This window comes from Lemur catta, chromosome 10 (assembly GCF_020740605.2).
Source record: "Lemur catta isolate mLemCat1 chromosome 10, mLemCat1.pri, whole genome shotgun sequence".
Lineage (NCBI taxonomy): Eukaryota > Metazoa > Chordata > Mammalia > Primates > Lemuridae > Lemur > Lemur catta.
This window is the reverse complement of record NC_059137.1, coordinates 90367683-90383392: the sequence shown is the minus strand read 5'-3', so window position 1 is coordinate 90383392 and position 15710 is coordinate 90367683. Positions and strand designations below refer to the sequence as shown.

General features: G+C 45.5%; 1 protein-coding gene across 6 annotated transcripts; it reads left to right on the top strand.

Annotated features, from left to right (window-relative positions):
• The first annotated feature begins 430 nt into the window (after positions 1–430).
• NFIL3 (nuclear factor, interleukin 3 regulated) lies at positions 431–14213 on the top strand. Of its 6 annotated transcripts, none has more exons than XM_045562519.1 (2): positions 431–494; positions 12357–14213. In XM_045562519.1, the coding sequence occupies exon 2, from the start codon at positions 12532–12534 to the stop codon at positions 13918–13920; it is 1389 nt and encodes a 462-aa protein (XP_045418475.1). In that variant the 5' UTR covers positions 431–494; positions 12357–12531; the 3' UTR covers positions 13921–14213. The 6 variants fall into 6 exon arrangements, with proteins under 6 accessions (XP_045418475.1, XP_045418474.1, XP_045418472.1 ...); XM_045562518.1 differs by lacking the exon at positions 431–494 and adding an exon at positions 750–829; XM_045562516.1 differs by lacking the exon at positions 431–494 and adding an exon at positions 1355–1585.
• Positions 14214–15710: the final 1497 nt, after the last annotated feature.

Here is a 15710-nt window from a genome sequence, read left to right as displayed (position 1 = left end):
ACACGCGGAACCGAACAATACCACTGTGTAATGTGACAATGGGAAAGGCAGGAAAGAAACAAACCCGGTGAGCAGATTTTCTGTCGATGGTGGCTACTGGGGCTGTGGGGATGGTATCTGGGTGTTCACTCTGCTCTTCTCTGAAACTTGGTGTTCGGTTTTTAGAAAGGCAAGGAGGCAAAACTGCAGTCTGGAGGCACTCAGCCCGGCTCCCACGCAGAGCAAGGAGCAGGAGGGGACTGGCTCCGGGAGGCCCTCCCACCTGCCACCTTCCCTATTTGGCAAGTCTGTGAGTCACTGTTGGGACTCGCTCCCCTCCCCAGGCCTGCGCTGCCCCTCCGTCTCTCTACCTGCAAAGGCGGGAGTGTGCCGCGTGCCCCACTGTCGCCGCGCCACGACCTGGGGACTCGCGGCCAGGCGTCCTTTCTCCCACTCGGGGAATCTGGGGGAGAAGACGACTGCACCCAGTTAGGGGCAGACACGACACTGACCAGGTATTAGCTCAAGATCGCCGTTGGAGACCCAGCGCGGCCGTCTCCAGCGCGGCCGTCTCCAGCGCCGGCACCCAGGGCCGGCGGGCGTGCCAGCAGGGCGCCCCGGGGCCGCCCGTCCGCGTGCCGGGGAGGGGCGCAGCAGACGGACCTCGACGGGCCTTGTTGCCCAGTCGTGTTACGCAACAACTGTGCCGCCGTCATCTGCGCCCTCATTGAGCAGAGGGCGGCGTTTCCGCATCGCGCGGCCCCTCAGCTCGCGGCCGTCGCGGCTCTCGGGGAGGCCCGGGGCATTTCGTCGCTGCCCGCGCACTGCCGGCTCCCGGCCGCCGACCCGGGTAGGGGGTAGGGGGTCCCCTCGGGAGTGCGCGAGGAAGGGGAGGCCGGTCCCTGCCACGCCCAGCGCTCGGGCCGCAGCAGGTAGCCCGGCCGGCTGCGGCTCCCCGGGAGACACAAAGTGCCTCTGCGAGCGCGCGAGAGTCGCGGGGCGCACAGAGCCGCGCGGCGCCTGGGAGGTGGCGGCGGCGAGGCGCGGACCGGGTGGCGGGGGTGGCAGTCCCGCGCTCCTCCCCAGGCTCGCCCGGTCGTGTCGGCGGCGCCGGCCGTTGCGCAACCCTCGTTGCGCGGAGCACCGGGCCTCGGCCGCTGCGGACGCTCGGGCCGCGGGCTGCCGGCGGCGCCGCCGCGCAGGGGAGCGGGGAGCGGGGAGCGGGGAGCGGGGGGGGAGGGGGAGGGGGCGGGGGCGCAGTGGGCGGGGTCGAGGAGAGCCCGCCCCCGCCGGCCGCGGCCATTGGCGGCGCGCAGGGGGCGGGGGCGGGCGCGGCGATTGGGGCAGGGGCCGCCAGTCACGCGGGGCTGGCGGGCGGCGACGTAGCGCGGCGCTCGGAACTGACCTACTAACACACATCTCTCGGCGCGGCCCCGGCGCCGCGGACCCGGCGCGCCCGCCCGCCTCCCCGCCGCGCCCTCGCCGCCCGCCGCCGCCCCGGAGGCCCCTCGCGAGCGCGAGTCCGAGCCCGAGCCCGAGCCCGAGCGCCGCCGGCCCGGCTCCGGCCGCCCCTTTCTCTCCTCGCCCGCCCGGGAGCAGGAACATGGTAAGCGCTCCGCCCACCGCCGGCCGGGGGCCGCGCCGCTCGGCAGACGCGCGGCGGGCGGGCGGGCGCGGGTGCGGGCCGGGCTGCGCGCGGGCCCCGGCGGCGGCGGGTGTGCGCGGGGCGTTCGTTACATAAACTTTTGCTGCCTTGTCGGGATGGGACTCGCCACCTTTAGGTGGCTGCTTTGATTGCAGCGCCCGGCGCCGGCACGTAGCCCGCTGGTCCCGCTCCCCCGCGGCTGTTGCATAATGTCTTCTGATTCCGGGAGAACTGATGTTTTGGTAGGGAAGGGCGCCGGGGCCCGAGCCTCTTCGGGCGGGAAGATGCTCTTTACCCCCGTCCCTTAGCCGGGGCCGGCGGCGCGGGGCAGAGGACGGCGTTGAGTAATGCGGATGGTGTTGGTTTGCTCGCTGAGAAAGGGCTGGTGGCGTGAACGGTGACGGCATTCGGAGAATGCCTGCTCGGCGTTTGTTTGTGTCAGCGGCTGTGTCTGCACAGACGTTTTCCACCCTGTTTGTCGTCAGCGTGTTTTACAAGCCCTCGGGAAGGTTGTGGGATTTGTCCTTTCATACATTGCATAATCTGCCCACGGCGAAAGGTTGGCCAGGATTACGGGCTGATATGGGAATGTGCGCGCGTGTGCGCAATGATTTGGTAATTTTAGCGTAGCACTGGATATTAGATCGTTATTTACGTCTATATTACTTCCCAAATAAACACGTTTTAAAACGATCCTACAAAGCATAAAAGGAAGAATTCCTCGGGTTGAATTCTGATCTCGGGTACTACTGGGGTTCGCCCTTTGGGTGTTCCAGAGCTGTTATTTTTGAATCTGGGACGAACCATTGTGACGTTTGCCTCCCCACCTTCCTAATTTTAATGCATGCCATTCGATCAGCCCTTTTTCTCACCTTATTGTCATTGCTTTTTCAGACACGACAAGACAGATCACATAATAGTTTCCTGGAAATGTTGCATTATGTAACTGCCAAATTTGCTGGCAGTGAGCATAGAGAGAGGGAGGTAATTACGTGGTTTTATAATCTTGCTACAAAGAAAGTAGGACACTCTCAGCCTTTAAGAATGTCACTATAACTGTTTTGGGTGTTTCTTTTTTCTCCTTAATGATATTTTAAACAGGAAAGTAGACAACCGGGTAAGCATTGAGTTTGCTCACGCTGCTGAAAGTGTCTTTTGCCCTAAATGAAATGTGCGTTCTTCTAAATTTAGCCCTATCACATTTTAACAATTGTGGCCTGGCAGTGCTATTTCTGGTGTTTTCTTCAGGGCTGTGTGCAAATACAAGTTCAAGGCCATTTGCTGTAGTTTCAACTGCACGCCTTCAGAGACCGTCGATAAGATTGTATTTTTAGGAAGGCATTTCGCGCGCCCGGAGCTTTGCCGGACGCTGACTCCCGTTTATCTTTTTAAGGACACTTTAGGAAACTGCTGTTCTCTGAGAACAGCAGGCAACGGCCAAGTGTCACCTTCTGTTCTTGGCTTTTGTAATAACAACAGCAAATGAGGTCAGAAGTATTTATTTCACATCGTATTTTTTCCCCAGACCAGAGATGATTTATGGGAAACAGATATAGGTTAGTAGATTGTTTTTTTGGTCTGGATACCCTAGTTTTACCCATGTGAAAATATATGAATATATAATTTGCACAGATATTAAACTTCTTCCTGGACTGTTACATAGGGTAGTTACGTGTGACTGTATGTATATATGTATACGAACAGATTTTTTTCCTAACGTTACGTTTAAATAAAGTGCAGGATTTTTTTGGCGGGGGCGTGGGAACGTACTAAAGCGCTTCACCTCTGAAACAGAGTATATTTCACCCCCAAGTAATTGCAGTCGCTTCCCGAGAAGCTAGTGTTGCTCTAGGCCCGCGAGCATCGGCCCCCAGCTCCTGTGCGAGCTCGGGTGGGAGCGAGTCCCGGCCTGCGGGAGGCCGCGTGGCGCCACCTCCCGATCGCGACCTCCCCCGCGCGGCCCCTCTCCTGCGGACCCGTGGGGTCTTCGGGAAGCCGAGGTTGCGGTCGGCGGGGCTGGGGGCGGCACTGGGGTGGCGGGCGGGGACCTCTGCCTGGGACCGAGAAGCGCCTCGGGGCGGCAGGGAGACGGGGCTGCGCCGTGGCCTGCGCGCCTCCCCGCCCCCTCCCCGCATTCCTTTGTTCTGGCGCTGGGGGTCCTCGCGGCGCCGAGGCCCCACCGCGCCGCCCACCGGAGGGAGGCGGGTCTCGGGGAGGCGCCGCGTGGGGCGCGGCCCGCGGGTCCCGGCCCAGGGGACTGGCCGGGACCGGGCGTGCGGGTACGCAGTCGGGTCGCCGGGCCGCGCGAGGCGGGGAGCCGAGGCCCGAGCGCAGGCACCGGGCGGAGCTGGGCGGCCCGGACGACCCGGAGAGCTCGAGGCTCGGCGGCCGCCCTCGGCTGGGGCAAAGCCAGGGCCCGACTGCACGCCTTTTGCACGGTGAGGTTCTGAAAGCCCGCAGACACCTTTGTTCAAAGCGTCCTCACTGTATTTCTGAGCCAGGCGCTTCTCCGTTGGAGAAGTGAAACAGACGTTGAGATAAACCTCCAAATGTCCACAGACCGCAAAAATTGGGGGTGGGGACGCTCCGGTATTGATAGTGATAAAAAGGAAGGCCCCAGCTTGACTTTGGCCACTAGAGCCTATTTTTTCTTTTTTAATCTTTACTTTATGTGGTTAAAGGCTCGAGTAGAGAGAACTCAGATCTCCAGAGTTGAAAATAAAATGAAAATGCCCACACAGACGCTGCTGTCCTACTGTAAAACTACAGTACTTTCATCCTGCCATAAAGACTTCCAGGATCGTGCTCATGCAGTAACTCACAGTGGGTTCTTGGAGACATCACAGATGTTCTCTGAAAGCGCAGCAACGCAGTCTGCTCTTTGTTGCAAATGCACGGAAAACTTGGCTTCTGTGGGATCATGGCCTGCACCCGTCCCTAATCGGTTTCCCTCTTGTTACAGGCTGCTTTCAGTAGTCAGAGAAGAGAACATGCTTTGGTGGGGTGCAAAGAGCGCAGGTTTTGAGCTCGCAACAACCCTGGGTCCTGTGCCCCAGCTGTGTTGCCCCTCTGATGCCCTGATTTCCATCAACCTCCAGGGTAAACTGAGGGAATAAAACCTGTTGAGCTGGGCAATTGTAAGCAGCTCAGTAAATGCTTCCTGTAATTGACCAGGAATGAGAGTTTTATGTGTAGATAATATATATGATTCGCCCTCATTTTTCACTGCCCAAAATCTCTGTGCAGTAACAGTAAGGATTGATGGTGGAATTAAGCCTATGAAGATCTTTCTTGAGATACTTGTCTGTTCTAATAATGATTAATTTTTATGAAAACTTTGCCAGTACATCCAGTGTTAATTTGAGTTTGAAAGGAATTCTTGACAGGATCGCAGAACCTCAAATTTCCCAAACCATCAGGGTAATGTTTGGGGAACTGTTTGAAGGAGCAGAGAGATGAGTAGTTGGTAGCGGGAATGATGCCAAACGGCTCAGTGCTTTCCAATTCCTTCAAACTTTCTGTGACGCGTTTTCTTCGGCCTGGATGATCTCTGCACCTAAAACCTTGTAGTTGAGGTCAACAGTGACTGGCCAGACCCCACATTGCGGCTCTCTTGTAGTGGGTGTAGGTAGCGGGAAAACTAAGGCCAACCCCTGTGAAACTGTTGGTATTTGACCGTTTTGACTAACAGAAGAAAATTCCATTTGGTTTACTGGCAGAAAGAGCCTGCTGCTGATAGTCATCCTTGCCTCGTGACTGTCATTCTTCAGAAAAGAGGTTAAGCACCAGTACTTACCAACACTCATTCTGCACCACCAAGCATGGTATGGAGGGCTTTTATTATCATCCCCATTTTATAGGTGAGGATATGAGAGTTCAGAGAAATTGATTAGCCTGAAAAGGAGAAGGGGAATTTACACTTTGCCACAGTGTGTTCTCACACTCACTGTAGTTTTTGAAACAATTTCCTCTTCTGTGTTAAAGGCTTATCTTTGTGAAGTGCAATTATAACATCACTGTGATGCAACAGCCTGAAAATTAAAACCCTTTGTGAGGCCCTTGCACACATTGAGCAATGTGTCTGACTCACCAGCTGAGTGGGTTTTTCTAGCTGACCTTGCCTTGGCCATTAGAGTCAATTCCGAGATGCAAATACGATTGCAGCATGGAATGGAAAAGGTGCAGTCATGTTGCCCAGGCTTTATTTTTACCCAAGTTAAACTCACACATACTTCATTATTTCCATTGTAATCCAGATGGCATTGATGCTGTTAAAGTTGTTTATTTTTAATTTGTATTGAGGAATGAGAACACTCTTGGGATTCAATTCAAAATATAACACAAACAATGTCATTGAAATTTCCTTTAATATTCATTTCTTGTTTTTGTAAGGTCTGCATGTATTTCACAGGGTTAACACATGGTTTGGTATCCTGTTATTTTTTTCTAAATTATATTTGACTTGATTTTTATTCAGATTGGACTTGTATGAGAATGTCGAAAGACACTGACCTTTGATCACAGACATTACATAAGAATTCTTTAGTTTCAAAATGAATTTTTATTACCACCACCCCCAATTAGCTCTCAAGTTTCTTTCCAAATAACTTTTGTAGTTTTTTTTAAAAAAACTGTTTCTCATGGTTTTAATTAGAGAGCATAATCTTGTTTTTATGATAAGAAAAGTTTAATAAGGATTTGCTAGATGCCACTTGTTAATAATCTCTGCTTTGAGAACTCAGTTGATTGGAATCAGAATGATGTCATTAAGCCTTTTAGTTATCAGAACATGGTGTCTTTTATTAATTAACTTTCTAGAGATCTTAAACTGTTAGTAGCCTTCAAATAAACACTAAAAATAAGCATTTTTTAATCCACTCTATTAATAAGGTACATAGTAACGTAAATGACGTTTACAATCACCCACTGACTGGAAGGTGGAAGAAGAAATTAAAAAGCCAAACTGAGGAGAATTGGGGTGATTCTGCAGTATCATTAGAAACATTCAAGAACTTTCTCCACTGGACTGCTCTGCCCTCCCCCCCAACCCACACCATTTTTGCCATCATTAATTACGCCATGTTGTATGTATTACTTATCCGTTGCAGAATTTCCTACAACTTGGTGTCCCGTAAGATTTCAGATTAGTTGCTAAACTGATCAATCATCTTTTCAAAAGTTTCAAGAATATGACTAGTCCCCATTTTGAAGTTTCTGTAGATTTGTTTTGAAATGCCTTACTGTTCCACTTCTCCCCCACCCCCTGCCTTACTCTCCCTCTTTAGTGAGAGCTGTCTTTATTTCTGGAGCCATGCAATTAATTGTTTGGTTGTGCTAGTGTCTCACCCTGTGAGACACTCACCCTGTGCCATCTTCAGAATAATTTCATTGTGCATTAGATTACAAACACTGGCCTCTTATAAAAGAATGTCACGTTACACTATTTCATTAAATTACATCGATGCTATAATAAAATGCAATGTTGTCATCCTATTTATGCAGTTTAAAACTAATTTTCAACTAGTCCTTTGTTGAAATATTTTCATTTATCATAAACTCAATCAGGTTTATTTACAGATGCACCAAAATAGAAAAAGTAGATCAATTTGTTGCTATGATAGGATAGATTCTGGCAAAGTGTGAGAGTCTATGTCTGTCTGTGTGTTCGCTGTCTTGATCAAGTACACATTTCTCTCTAACTTAGGGTCAGCTGCTTGCTAGAGACAAAATTATGTTATTAATGTGAAGCACTTAGCTAGTTCTTAGAAAGGTTTAGTGTAGTTTTCTTAATTTAAAAAGCCTTTTCATTTTCATCAGGATTAGAAAATCCTCTTACAACCTCAGTGTTTTCTGACTGAATTTTTTTACTCCCCCATACCTCCTTGGTTGTACAGGTGGCTTATTTTCTTATTTTATCTCTGCTTTTAAATACTGTATTTTTCCCCTTATCCATGAAAAGAAGTGAAGGATTTTACCCACAGGAAGAAAACATAAGTTAACATTTTGCTAGCTAATATTAATAGTTAAACATATAAAGAGTTTCGAATTGATTAATTTTTTTTCCATGAAAAATGGCACTTACCTCAAAGCAAACCTTCTTACTAGAGAGGTGGTTTACAGTTTAACATAACTTATGTTTATCTTGAATTATACAGAAGGAGTAAACAGTACCTTCAGAGAGTAGAGGGAAAATGAGATATTTCTGTTAAAAAATTTGCCAAATCATTGGGCATATCAAATAGTATTTCATCTTGTATGACAGAATTTTAAAATCAAGATATATAATAGAAGCATTTTGCAATAAAACTTACACTTTAAAGATATAATTAACAAAAATTTCTCATAGTATATTTTAATGTCTAAACTATTAGTAAGATCTTAGATGCTTGAAGCAAAGCATGTTTCTTTTCCTTTTTTGTAAAGAGTTTGAATTGTCAAACACAATTTTTGAGAGATAGGTAGAGACTAGAAACGATAAAGGTCTATCTTTATAAACATAAGTAATGAGATAACTCCTCAAAGATAAATTTGGTCTAGAATTTATGTTAAGTTGTATTTTTTAGATAATTTTCTAAATCAAATCTAATTCTTAATTAAAAACAATATTTAGGTGATCTGACTTAAACTTTGAAAGTCTAGACTTATAAAATGTAACTCTTATTTATAGAAATAGTGTGATGTACCATGAGAACGTGTTAGTCGGTGGTGGCACTTTCAGAGCAGGTACCGAGAAACACCCAGCTGGCATGCGGTGATGCCTGCGCTTAAACCTTTCTTTTTTATTTGTGTTTTAAGAAACAGTCACGTCATCTAATGGGTGTAATGAAGTTAATGATGCTGAATACACTAACATCATAGAATTGGCATGTAGTGTCAATTATTCACCAAAAAAGAAACTTAGGCAGTGACTAATGTACTGCAGCATTAAATGTTGATCTGAAAATATGACACATAGATGGAGTAATTGTTAAATTAATCATAAGGGAAAATATTGGGATTTGAAATAAAGTTGTTAGGTTAGCGTAAGTACTGACTGTTTAGAAGGCATTGTAAACTGCTTTTACGTTCGCCTTAATTTTATTGTTGAGGAACATAAGTAGAGCCCGAGCCTGCCTATCTGTGCCTTTTACTGCTCTATGATCTGGGGAAAGTCAGACTTGCTGTCGTAGCTGGTTTGTCTCCAAAATGAGAGTCAGAGAGACATTGCCCTCCCCATTTTGAAAAAGTTTTGTTTAAAAAAAAAAACACAGGTGACAATGTCCACAGCTACCACATTTCTTTTCCTCTATTTATTTTAACATAAATAGGATTGCCAGGAGATTAAAATTTAGCAGGGAAATGAAAATTAATAAAATGTTTTCTCAATTCATCAAGTACTCTCAGGATAGGAAACAACTCTGAGGAAGGTGGAGGAAAGTTCTAGATGGTACCTTTGCTAGCTTAAGTTAGGACAGCACCTAAAAGTGCCTTACAGCCGCCAAGGTGTCTTAGTAAAGGGGTGTGCCTTGCACGGGAGTGAACACTGCGTTGCACAGGTGGGTGTAGCGGGGGCTGGTCTGCCGGTGTGATGCCGCAGTCCCCGCTCTGAGCCGTAGTCTCTCATCTGCAAACGGTCGTTGTGCAGGTTGGTGGGAGAAAGCAGGTCAGGCTGCCAGTGCCTGTTGCACAGTACGTGTCCAATAAATGGCACCTCTTGTGGTTGCTTTGTTACCAGCACCATACTTAAGCCACGCTGTGCCCCCCACCCCGTGTCCGGAGCTCTGTGCACATGCCTGGTGCTTGCGTGTTTTTCTCCTACCCTGACTGCAAGTGCCTGGAGGCCTAGGAGTTTGATTTTTCCCTCCCTCTTTATGTGCCCCAAGTCTAGCTCAGTGCTCAGTACACAGTAGGTGCTCCATTATGTGTTGAATAAGCCAGTTAATGAATAAGAGAAGCTCTCTGTTAATAAGTAAAATATATTCTTTAGAATTCACTCAGCAACATTAAATTTCTCAAAAAGAAAGCATCAGAAATGTTATTTTCTTGTAAAAGGTAAATGGGTGACTATCAATCAAATGTTGACCACCTAATATCTTCAGTTTGTTGCTAAAAGACCACAAATGTATTTTAATCTCCTCCCTGAAGTACTTTTCAGCCTAGTTGGACATAGAATACAAACATGTAGAAAGACACAGTGTATGAGATCATCTCTCTCTGCGTCATTCCACAATGCTGATAAACTCTTTTCAACACTGCAAGATTATGTGATAAATAGTATTACGGGAAATATCCTAAGATAGAATGTGGTGATTTGCCAGTTGAGTTGTGGAAATAGTGAATATGTGCAGCTGCGAGAAGCACAGATTTATGGTGGCACATAGTGAAATTCAGATAGAAGATTAAGAACAAATGAGGTTTTCTGTAGTTTTTAAAGTACCAACGAAGTTGTAGAGATGATAAAGTGGACATATAGTACTTAGATACCTAGAAGAGAGAGGTTAAAGAAATTTTAAGGTAAATGGGGCTATTTTTGTTAAATGGAAGTGGGATTGCTGTTTCCGTGTGGTGTAGCAATGGCTGCCTGCCCACCCGCGCCAGCAACATGCCCGCAGTGGCACCTCCGGGCCCAGAGCCTGGGAAGGGCCCAGCTCCACTCAGTGTGGGGAGAAGTTATGCAAAGTTTAGGAAGAATAACTAATACAGAACAGTAGGGCATTTCAAAAGCATTACTGTAAAACCTTGTAAGTGAGGCAAAACATAAAAGAATCTGATTTTTTTCTAAGAAAGGGACAAATAGGTAATGCATGGAAGAGAAAGATTCTCAAGGGAAGATGACCAGAGTGGTAGTCTGCAAGGAACCACATGCTGTGTACAAACTAAAAGTTAAAAAATGTAGTGGGGATTTGAAGGCACCTTGGGAAAGATAAGGCAGTTGTCCTCTTGAGCTGGGGTTTCTCCCCGGTACCCCCCACCTGTTTTACTTAGCATGGAGGAGCTCTCGGGATGGGGGGATGCACACTCCAGCAGGACAGGACCCGTTCGATGTGCAGAGGAAAAAGGCTTTTCATGTTGGAAGAAAAAAACCTAAGTGGAAATTATAGGGAATAGTATTGTTTTACTAAGTGATAAATAGTAAGATTCCTTTTCTACCACGTCACTGCTGACTGTGACACGCTCCTTGCCTTCATTTCCCATTAAAGTTTGATTATCAAAAAACAAACAGAAACTGGGGATTAGTGATCACAAATTTCTCTGAGTTGTGCCTAGCTGTTTCCTTAACTGTGTTGGCTCAGTTTAATGAACAAAAACATGGCATGAAACTTTATTCTTTATGATCCTGGAATTATTACATCATTCCTTCCATTCCTTTGGGAAAAGACAAAAGAAGCTGGCAGGCTTTTCCAATTGATAAAATTAAACTTCATTTGATCAGTCATTATAAACCGTGCATAAGAAAGAAATAGTGTCTTTTAATATGGCAGGATAGAGTGCCACTATGTGCAGATAGTGCTGAATGAACAGTTGTGCCATCTCCACTTTCTGAAAAGTATTGCCAACTGGGAAGTCAGGTAGAGGATCAGTGTCTACAAACACAAGTTAGGTCCAAAAAGCACTGTGAAAAGATTGTTATTGGAAGATAATATTATTATCTCATGTCAAGGCAACTGTCAGTCCAAATCATAAGTATTTCATCAGTGGAAGAGGAAGCTAATTGATCATTCTATTTTTGAGCTCTTATATTTGAAACTAATTAGTGAAACTGAAAAAAATTATTTCTATAATTATAGTCCCTTGGCTTAAAATAATTTTAAGTTTCAAGAATGCACTGTACTTCTTCTTAAAAAGTCCCTTTGAATAGTTACTGTTTATTATAGTCCAAAGCTAATATATAACTGAAATCTATTATGATAGAATTTTCAGAACCAAAAAAAAGTATTTTGAAGGTTCTATCTTGAATGTTTTGATAGGTCGATTTAAAGGAATCAGGAAAAGGAACATTTCTAATCTCATAAGCTCAGATGCTTCCACAGAGATGGCTTTATTGAGGAGAATCCTTTTCATGAAAATACAGTGAATCACCTGGTGGAATTTGCCCAGATATAAGCCCACCCAGCAGTCAGGGATGTGATGGGCAGGTTTATGTCTGCATTAAGGCACAGATTAAAACCAAAGACAACTCAGTTGTTAATGAGGCTTTTATTTTGGTCTTTGTGAAGAAAAATTATCTCCATTTATATTTTATTCTTTGTAGGATTGCAGAACCTGTTTACTGATGGTAAAGGCATTTACTTGGTAAAGTTCCTTTTACAAGGTGAGCACGTTTGCTTGCCAGTGATTTAAATGTTATCTAAAATTATTAAGAAGCATCACAATGTGCACATAGTATTTAGAAACTTAACCCGCCAGAGGCGGTCTGTCATTTCCTTCCTGGAATGGCCCACACCCAACCATTTCTCCTTAAACACAGCCTTCCTCTACTTCTCCTTAGGCAGCGCTGGTTTTATTTTTGTTTTTTTTCTCACTCTCTGGGACCATAGAGTCCCCTGCTGATTAGGCTCATTGGAGATTTGTCCTTACTGCTTTACAGTGTAGATATTTGTACACTTACTTCCTTTCTGAGACTACGAACTCTGAAGGAAAGAGTGGTGCCTTGTTTGTGCCTGTAAACCCTAAGTGCTTAGCACAGTTCCATGTACATAACTGGTAATAAACATGTGTCACATGGATAACTGTTTCTTTTCATGTATTGCAGATAACCAAGAAGACCCTACTCCATTCAATAAGAGGAGCCTGACGGATTTATCCCGAACAGTAGAACAAAAGAAAGAATATTGATGGATTTTAAACCACAGTTTTTGAAGAGGTTGAGAATACTGGGAAAATAATTCGTTCTCCTATACCGCATATATAGGGTAAGGTGGTTTCTGATGCAGCTGAGAAAAATGCAGACCATCAAAAAGGAGCAGGCATCCCTTGATGTTAGTAGCAGTGTGGACAAGATGATGGTGCTGAATTCTGCTTTAACGGAAGTGTCTGAAGACCTGACTGCTGGTGAAGAGCTACTTCTGAGTGAAGGAAGTGTGGGGAAAAACAAATCTTCTGCATGTCGGAGGAAACGGGAATTCATTCCCGACGAAAAGAAAGATGCTATGTATTGGGAAAAAAGGCGGAAAAATAACGAAGCTGCCAAGAGATCTCGTGAGAAGCGTCGACTGAATGACCTGGTTTTGGAGAACAAACTAATTGCACTGGGAGAAGAAAATGCCACTTTAAAAGCTGAACTGCTTTCACTAAAATTAAAGTTTGGTTTAATTAGCTCCGCAGCATATGCTCAAGAGATTCAAAAGCTCAGTAATTCCACAGCTCTGTACTTCCAAGACTACCAGACTTCCAAACCCAGCGTGGGCTCCTTCGGGGATGAGCACGAGCCCTCGGTGGCGGCAAGTAGTTGTATTTCCGTCATCAAACACTCTCCACAGAGCTCTCTGTCTGACGTCTCCGAGGCCTCCTCGGTAGAACACACGCAGGAGAGTCCCGGGCAGGGAAGCTGCGGAAGTCCTGAGAGCAAGTTCCAAGTCATCAAGCAAGAGCCGCTGGAGCTGGAGAGCTACGCTAGGGAGCCGAGAGACGACCGGGGCTGCTACGCGGCGTCCATCTATCAGAACTACATGGGGAGCTCTTTCTCTGGCTACTCACACTCTCCGCCGCTGCTGCAAGTCAACCGCTCCTCCAGCAACTCCCCAAGAACATCGGAAACCGACGACGGTGTCGTGGGAAAGTCATCCGATGGAGAAGATGAGCAGCAGGTCCCCAAGGGCCCCATCCACTCTCCAGTCGATCGTAAACGTGTGCATCCGATGGTGGTTAAAGTTCCGGAAGTGAATTCCTCTGCCTTGCCACACAAGCTTCGCATCAAAGCCAAAGCCATGCAGATCAAAGTAGAAGCATTTGATAATGAATTTGATGCCACACAAAAACTTTCCTCACCTATTGACATGACATCTAAGAGACATTTCGAACTCGAAAAGCATAGTGCCCCAAGTATGGTACATTCTTCTCTCACTCCTTTCTCAGTGCAGGTGACTAACATTCAAGATTGGGCTCTCAAATCGGAGCACTGGCATCAAAAAGAGCTGAGTGCCAAAACTCAGAGTAGTTTCAAAACTGGAGTTGTTGAAATTAAAGACAGTGGCTACAGAGTTTCTGACTCAGAGAATTTGTATTTGAAGCAGGGCATAGCAAACTTATCTGCAGAGGTTGTCTCACTCAAGAGACTTATAGCCACACAACCAATCTCTGCTTCAGACTCTGGGTAAATTACTACTGAGTAGGAGCCGGGCATTTAGAAAGATGTCATTTGCAATAGATCAGTACGTTTTGTATTATGCTGAATTTTCACTGGACCTGTGATGTCATTTCACTGTAATGTGCACATGGTGTCTGTTTGGTGTCTTTGTGTGCACAACTTATGATGAAGATTAGATTGTGTTATCACTCTGCCTTGTGTATAGTCCATGCAAAGGCTGTATATAGTGAACATTATTTTTGTTGTTCTGTTATAAAGTGTGTAAGTTACCAGTTTCAATAAAGGATTGGTGACAAGCACAGAGCTTCTGCTTCATTGCACTTGATTTACTGGGAAAAAAAACAATTTAAGTTGCAAAAGTAAGTATTAAGGTATTCTATATTTTACTTATGTGGGAGAATTTTCTCCCCTGAATAAAGGAAAACTGAAGTATAAGTTCAACAAATAATTTGTTTTTCCAAACAAATTTAGATTTAAAAACCTTCTAAAGAGAAAGAAAAAAAATAACTGAATTTTCTTGCATTTGAGACTAATTTACTAAATTACTTCCCATTTTTTATTTTTCTTTAAGTTTTCTTAAAATTAATTTTTAAGTGGAAAAATCCAAGTTGTTTGGTAACAGCCTTTCTTTAGTCATCTCTCTTTTAAGTATGACACATAGATGTGGGTAGTTGAGTCATTGACCCACTTTAGTAGATTAAAGGGTGTTTTAAAAGAGTGGATAAAGACTAAGGATGGAGGCATTTTTATGTTACTGTAAGTCTTAACAGTTCTAGATTGCAATAGGGCACTAAACTAAATACTGCTTTTATTTAGTTTCCAAAATTCCAAAGAACCACATCAGTTACCACATCCCAACATAGTCTGAGTATATATAATGACCCTTTTTTAAGATTTGCCAATCATGACTGTAAATAGTAGCTCTGTATCTTCAGGTATTAGTTTAGAAATTATAGAAATCCAGAAAAGAGCATCATCCTCAGTAAACTAAGGATAAGACTATTCCTGGTTATTTGTCTGAGATCCTCGGTGCTGCACAGAAGCAAGTGCCATCAAACACGGTGCAAGAGTGCTTCTGTGGCAGTGGGTGACTGGCATCAGCATCCACCTCTGGGATGGGGTAGGGTGGATGTCAGTCAGTCAGTCAGGCACTGCTTCCTCCAGAGGTGAGTCCTCACCAGAGCCCCCTCCAGAATCGTGTCTTTCCACACTGTCCTCTTTTCTGTCTAGAAGTGGGTAGGGCTTGGGGAGTCCTGGAGCAGGTGCAGAGTGGCTCAGCCCTCACTCCCTGCCTGCGTCTCATGTTGGCACTGAGGCAAAATGGTGGCAGGAAGAGCGATGCTAGCATCCCATTTGAGGAGTCTGCAGTTTTTTGGCTGCCCAATTTGCATAAAATCCTGATTTTTAATATGCTAGATTTCCTAAACTTTCATATTTTAAAAAGTGTGGTGCTTTGTATTGAAGGCAATGCCTGTATTACACACACGCCATCCACTTTGTCCTTGTGGCCATGGTGACCACTTTTCTCTCTGAGATCTCCTGGCTCTTACAGAAATGTATTTCTGGGCTGGGCCTTTGGCCTTCTCTCTTCAGTATTTTATCAGCACCTGGGTGAGGCCCAGAGGCAAACTCCTCTCACTTGTGAATGTTATAAAACAGAGAAGGAGGGCTAAAATATTGGATGGGAATCAGGATCCAAAAGCCTTTGGCAGCCTAGAACAGATGGAATGAATCAAACAGTATGAAATATAATAGGAATACAATGGAAAGCCAAGTCTCTATGTTAAAAAAAGACTATTC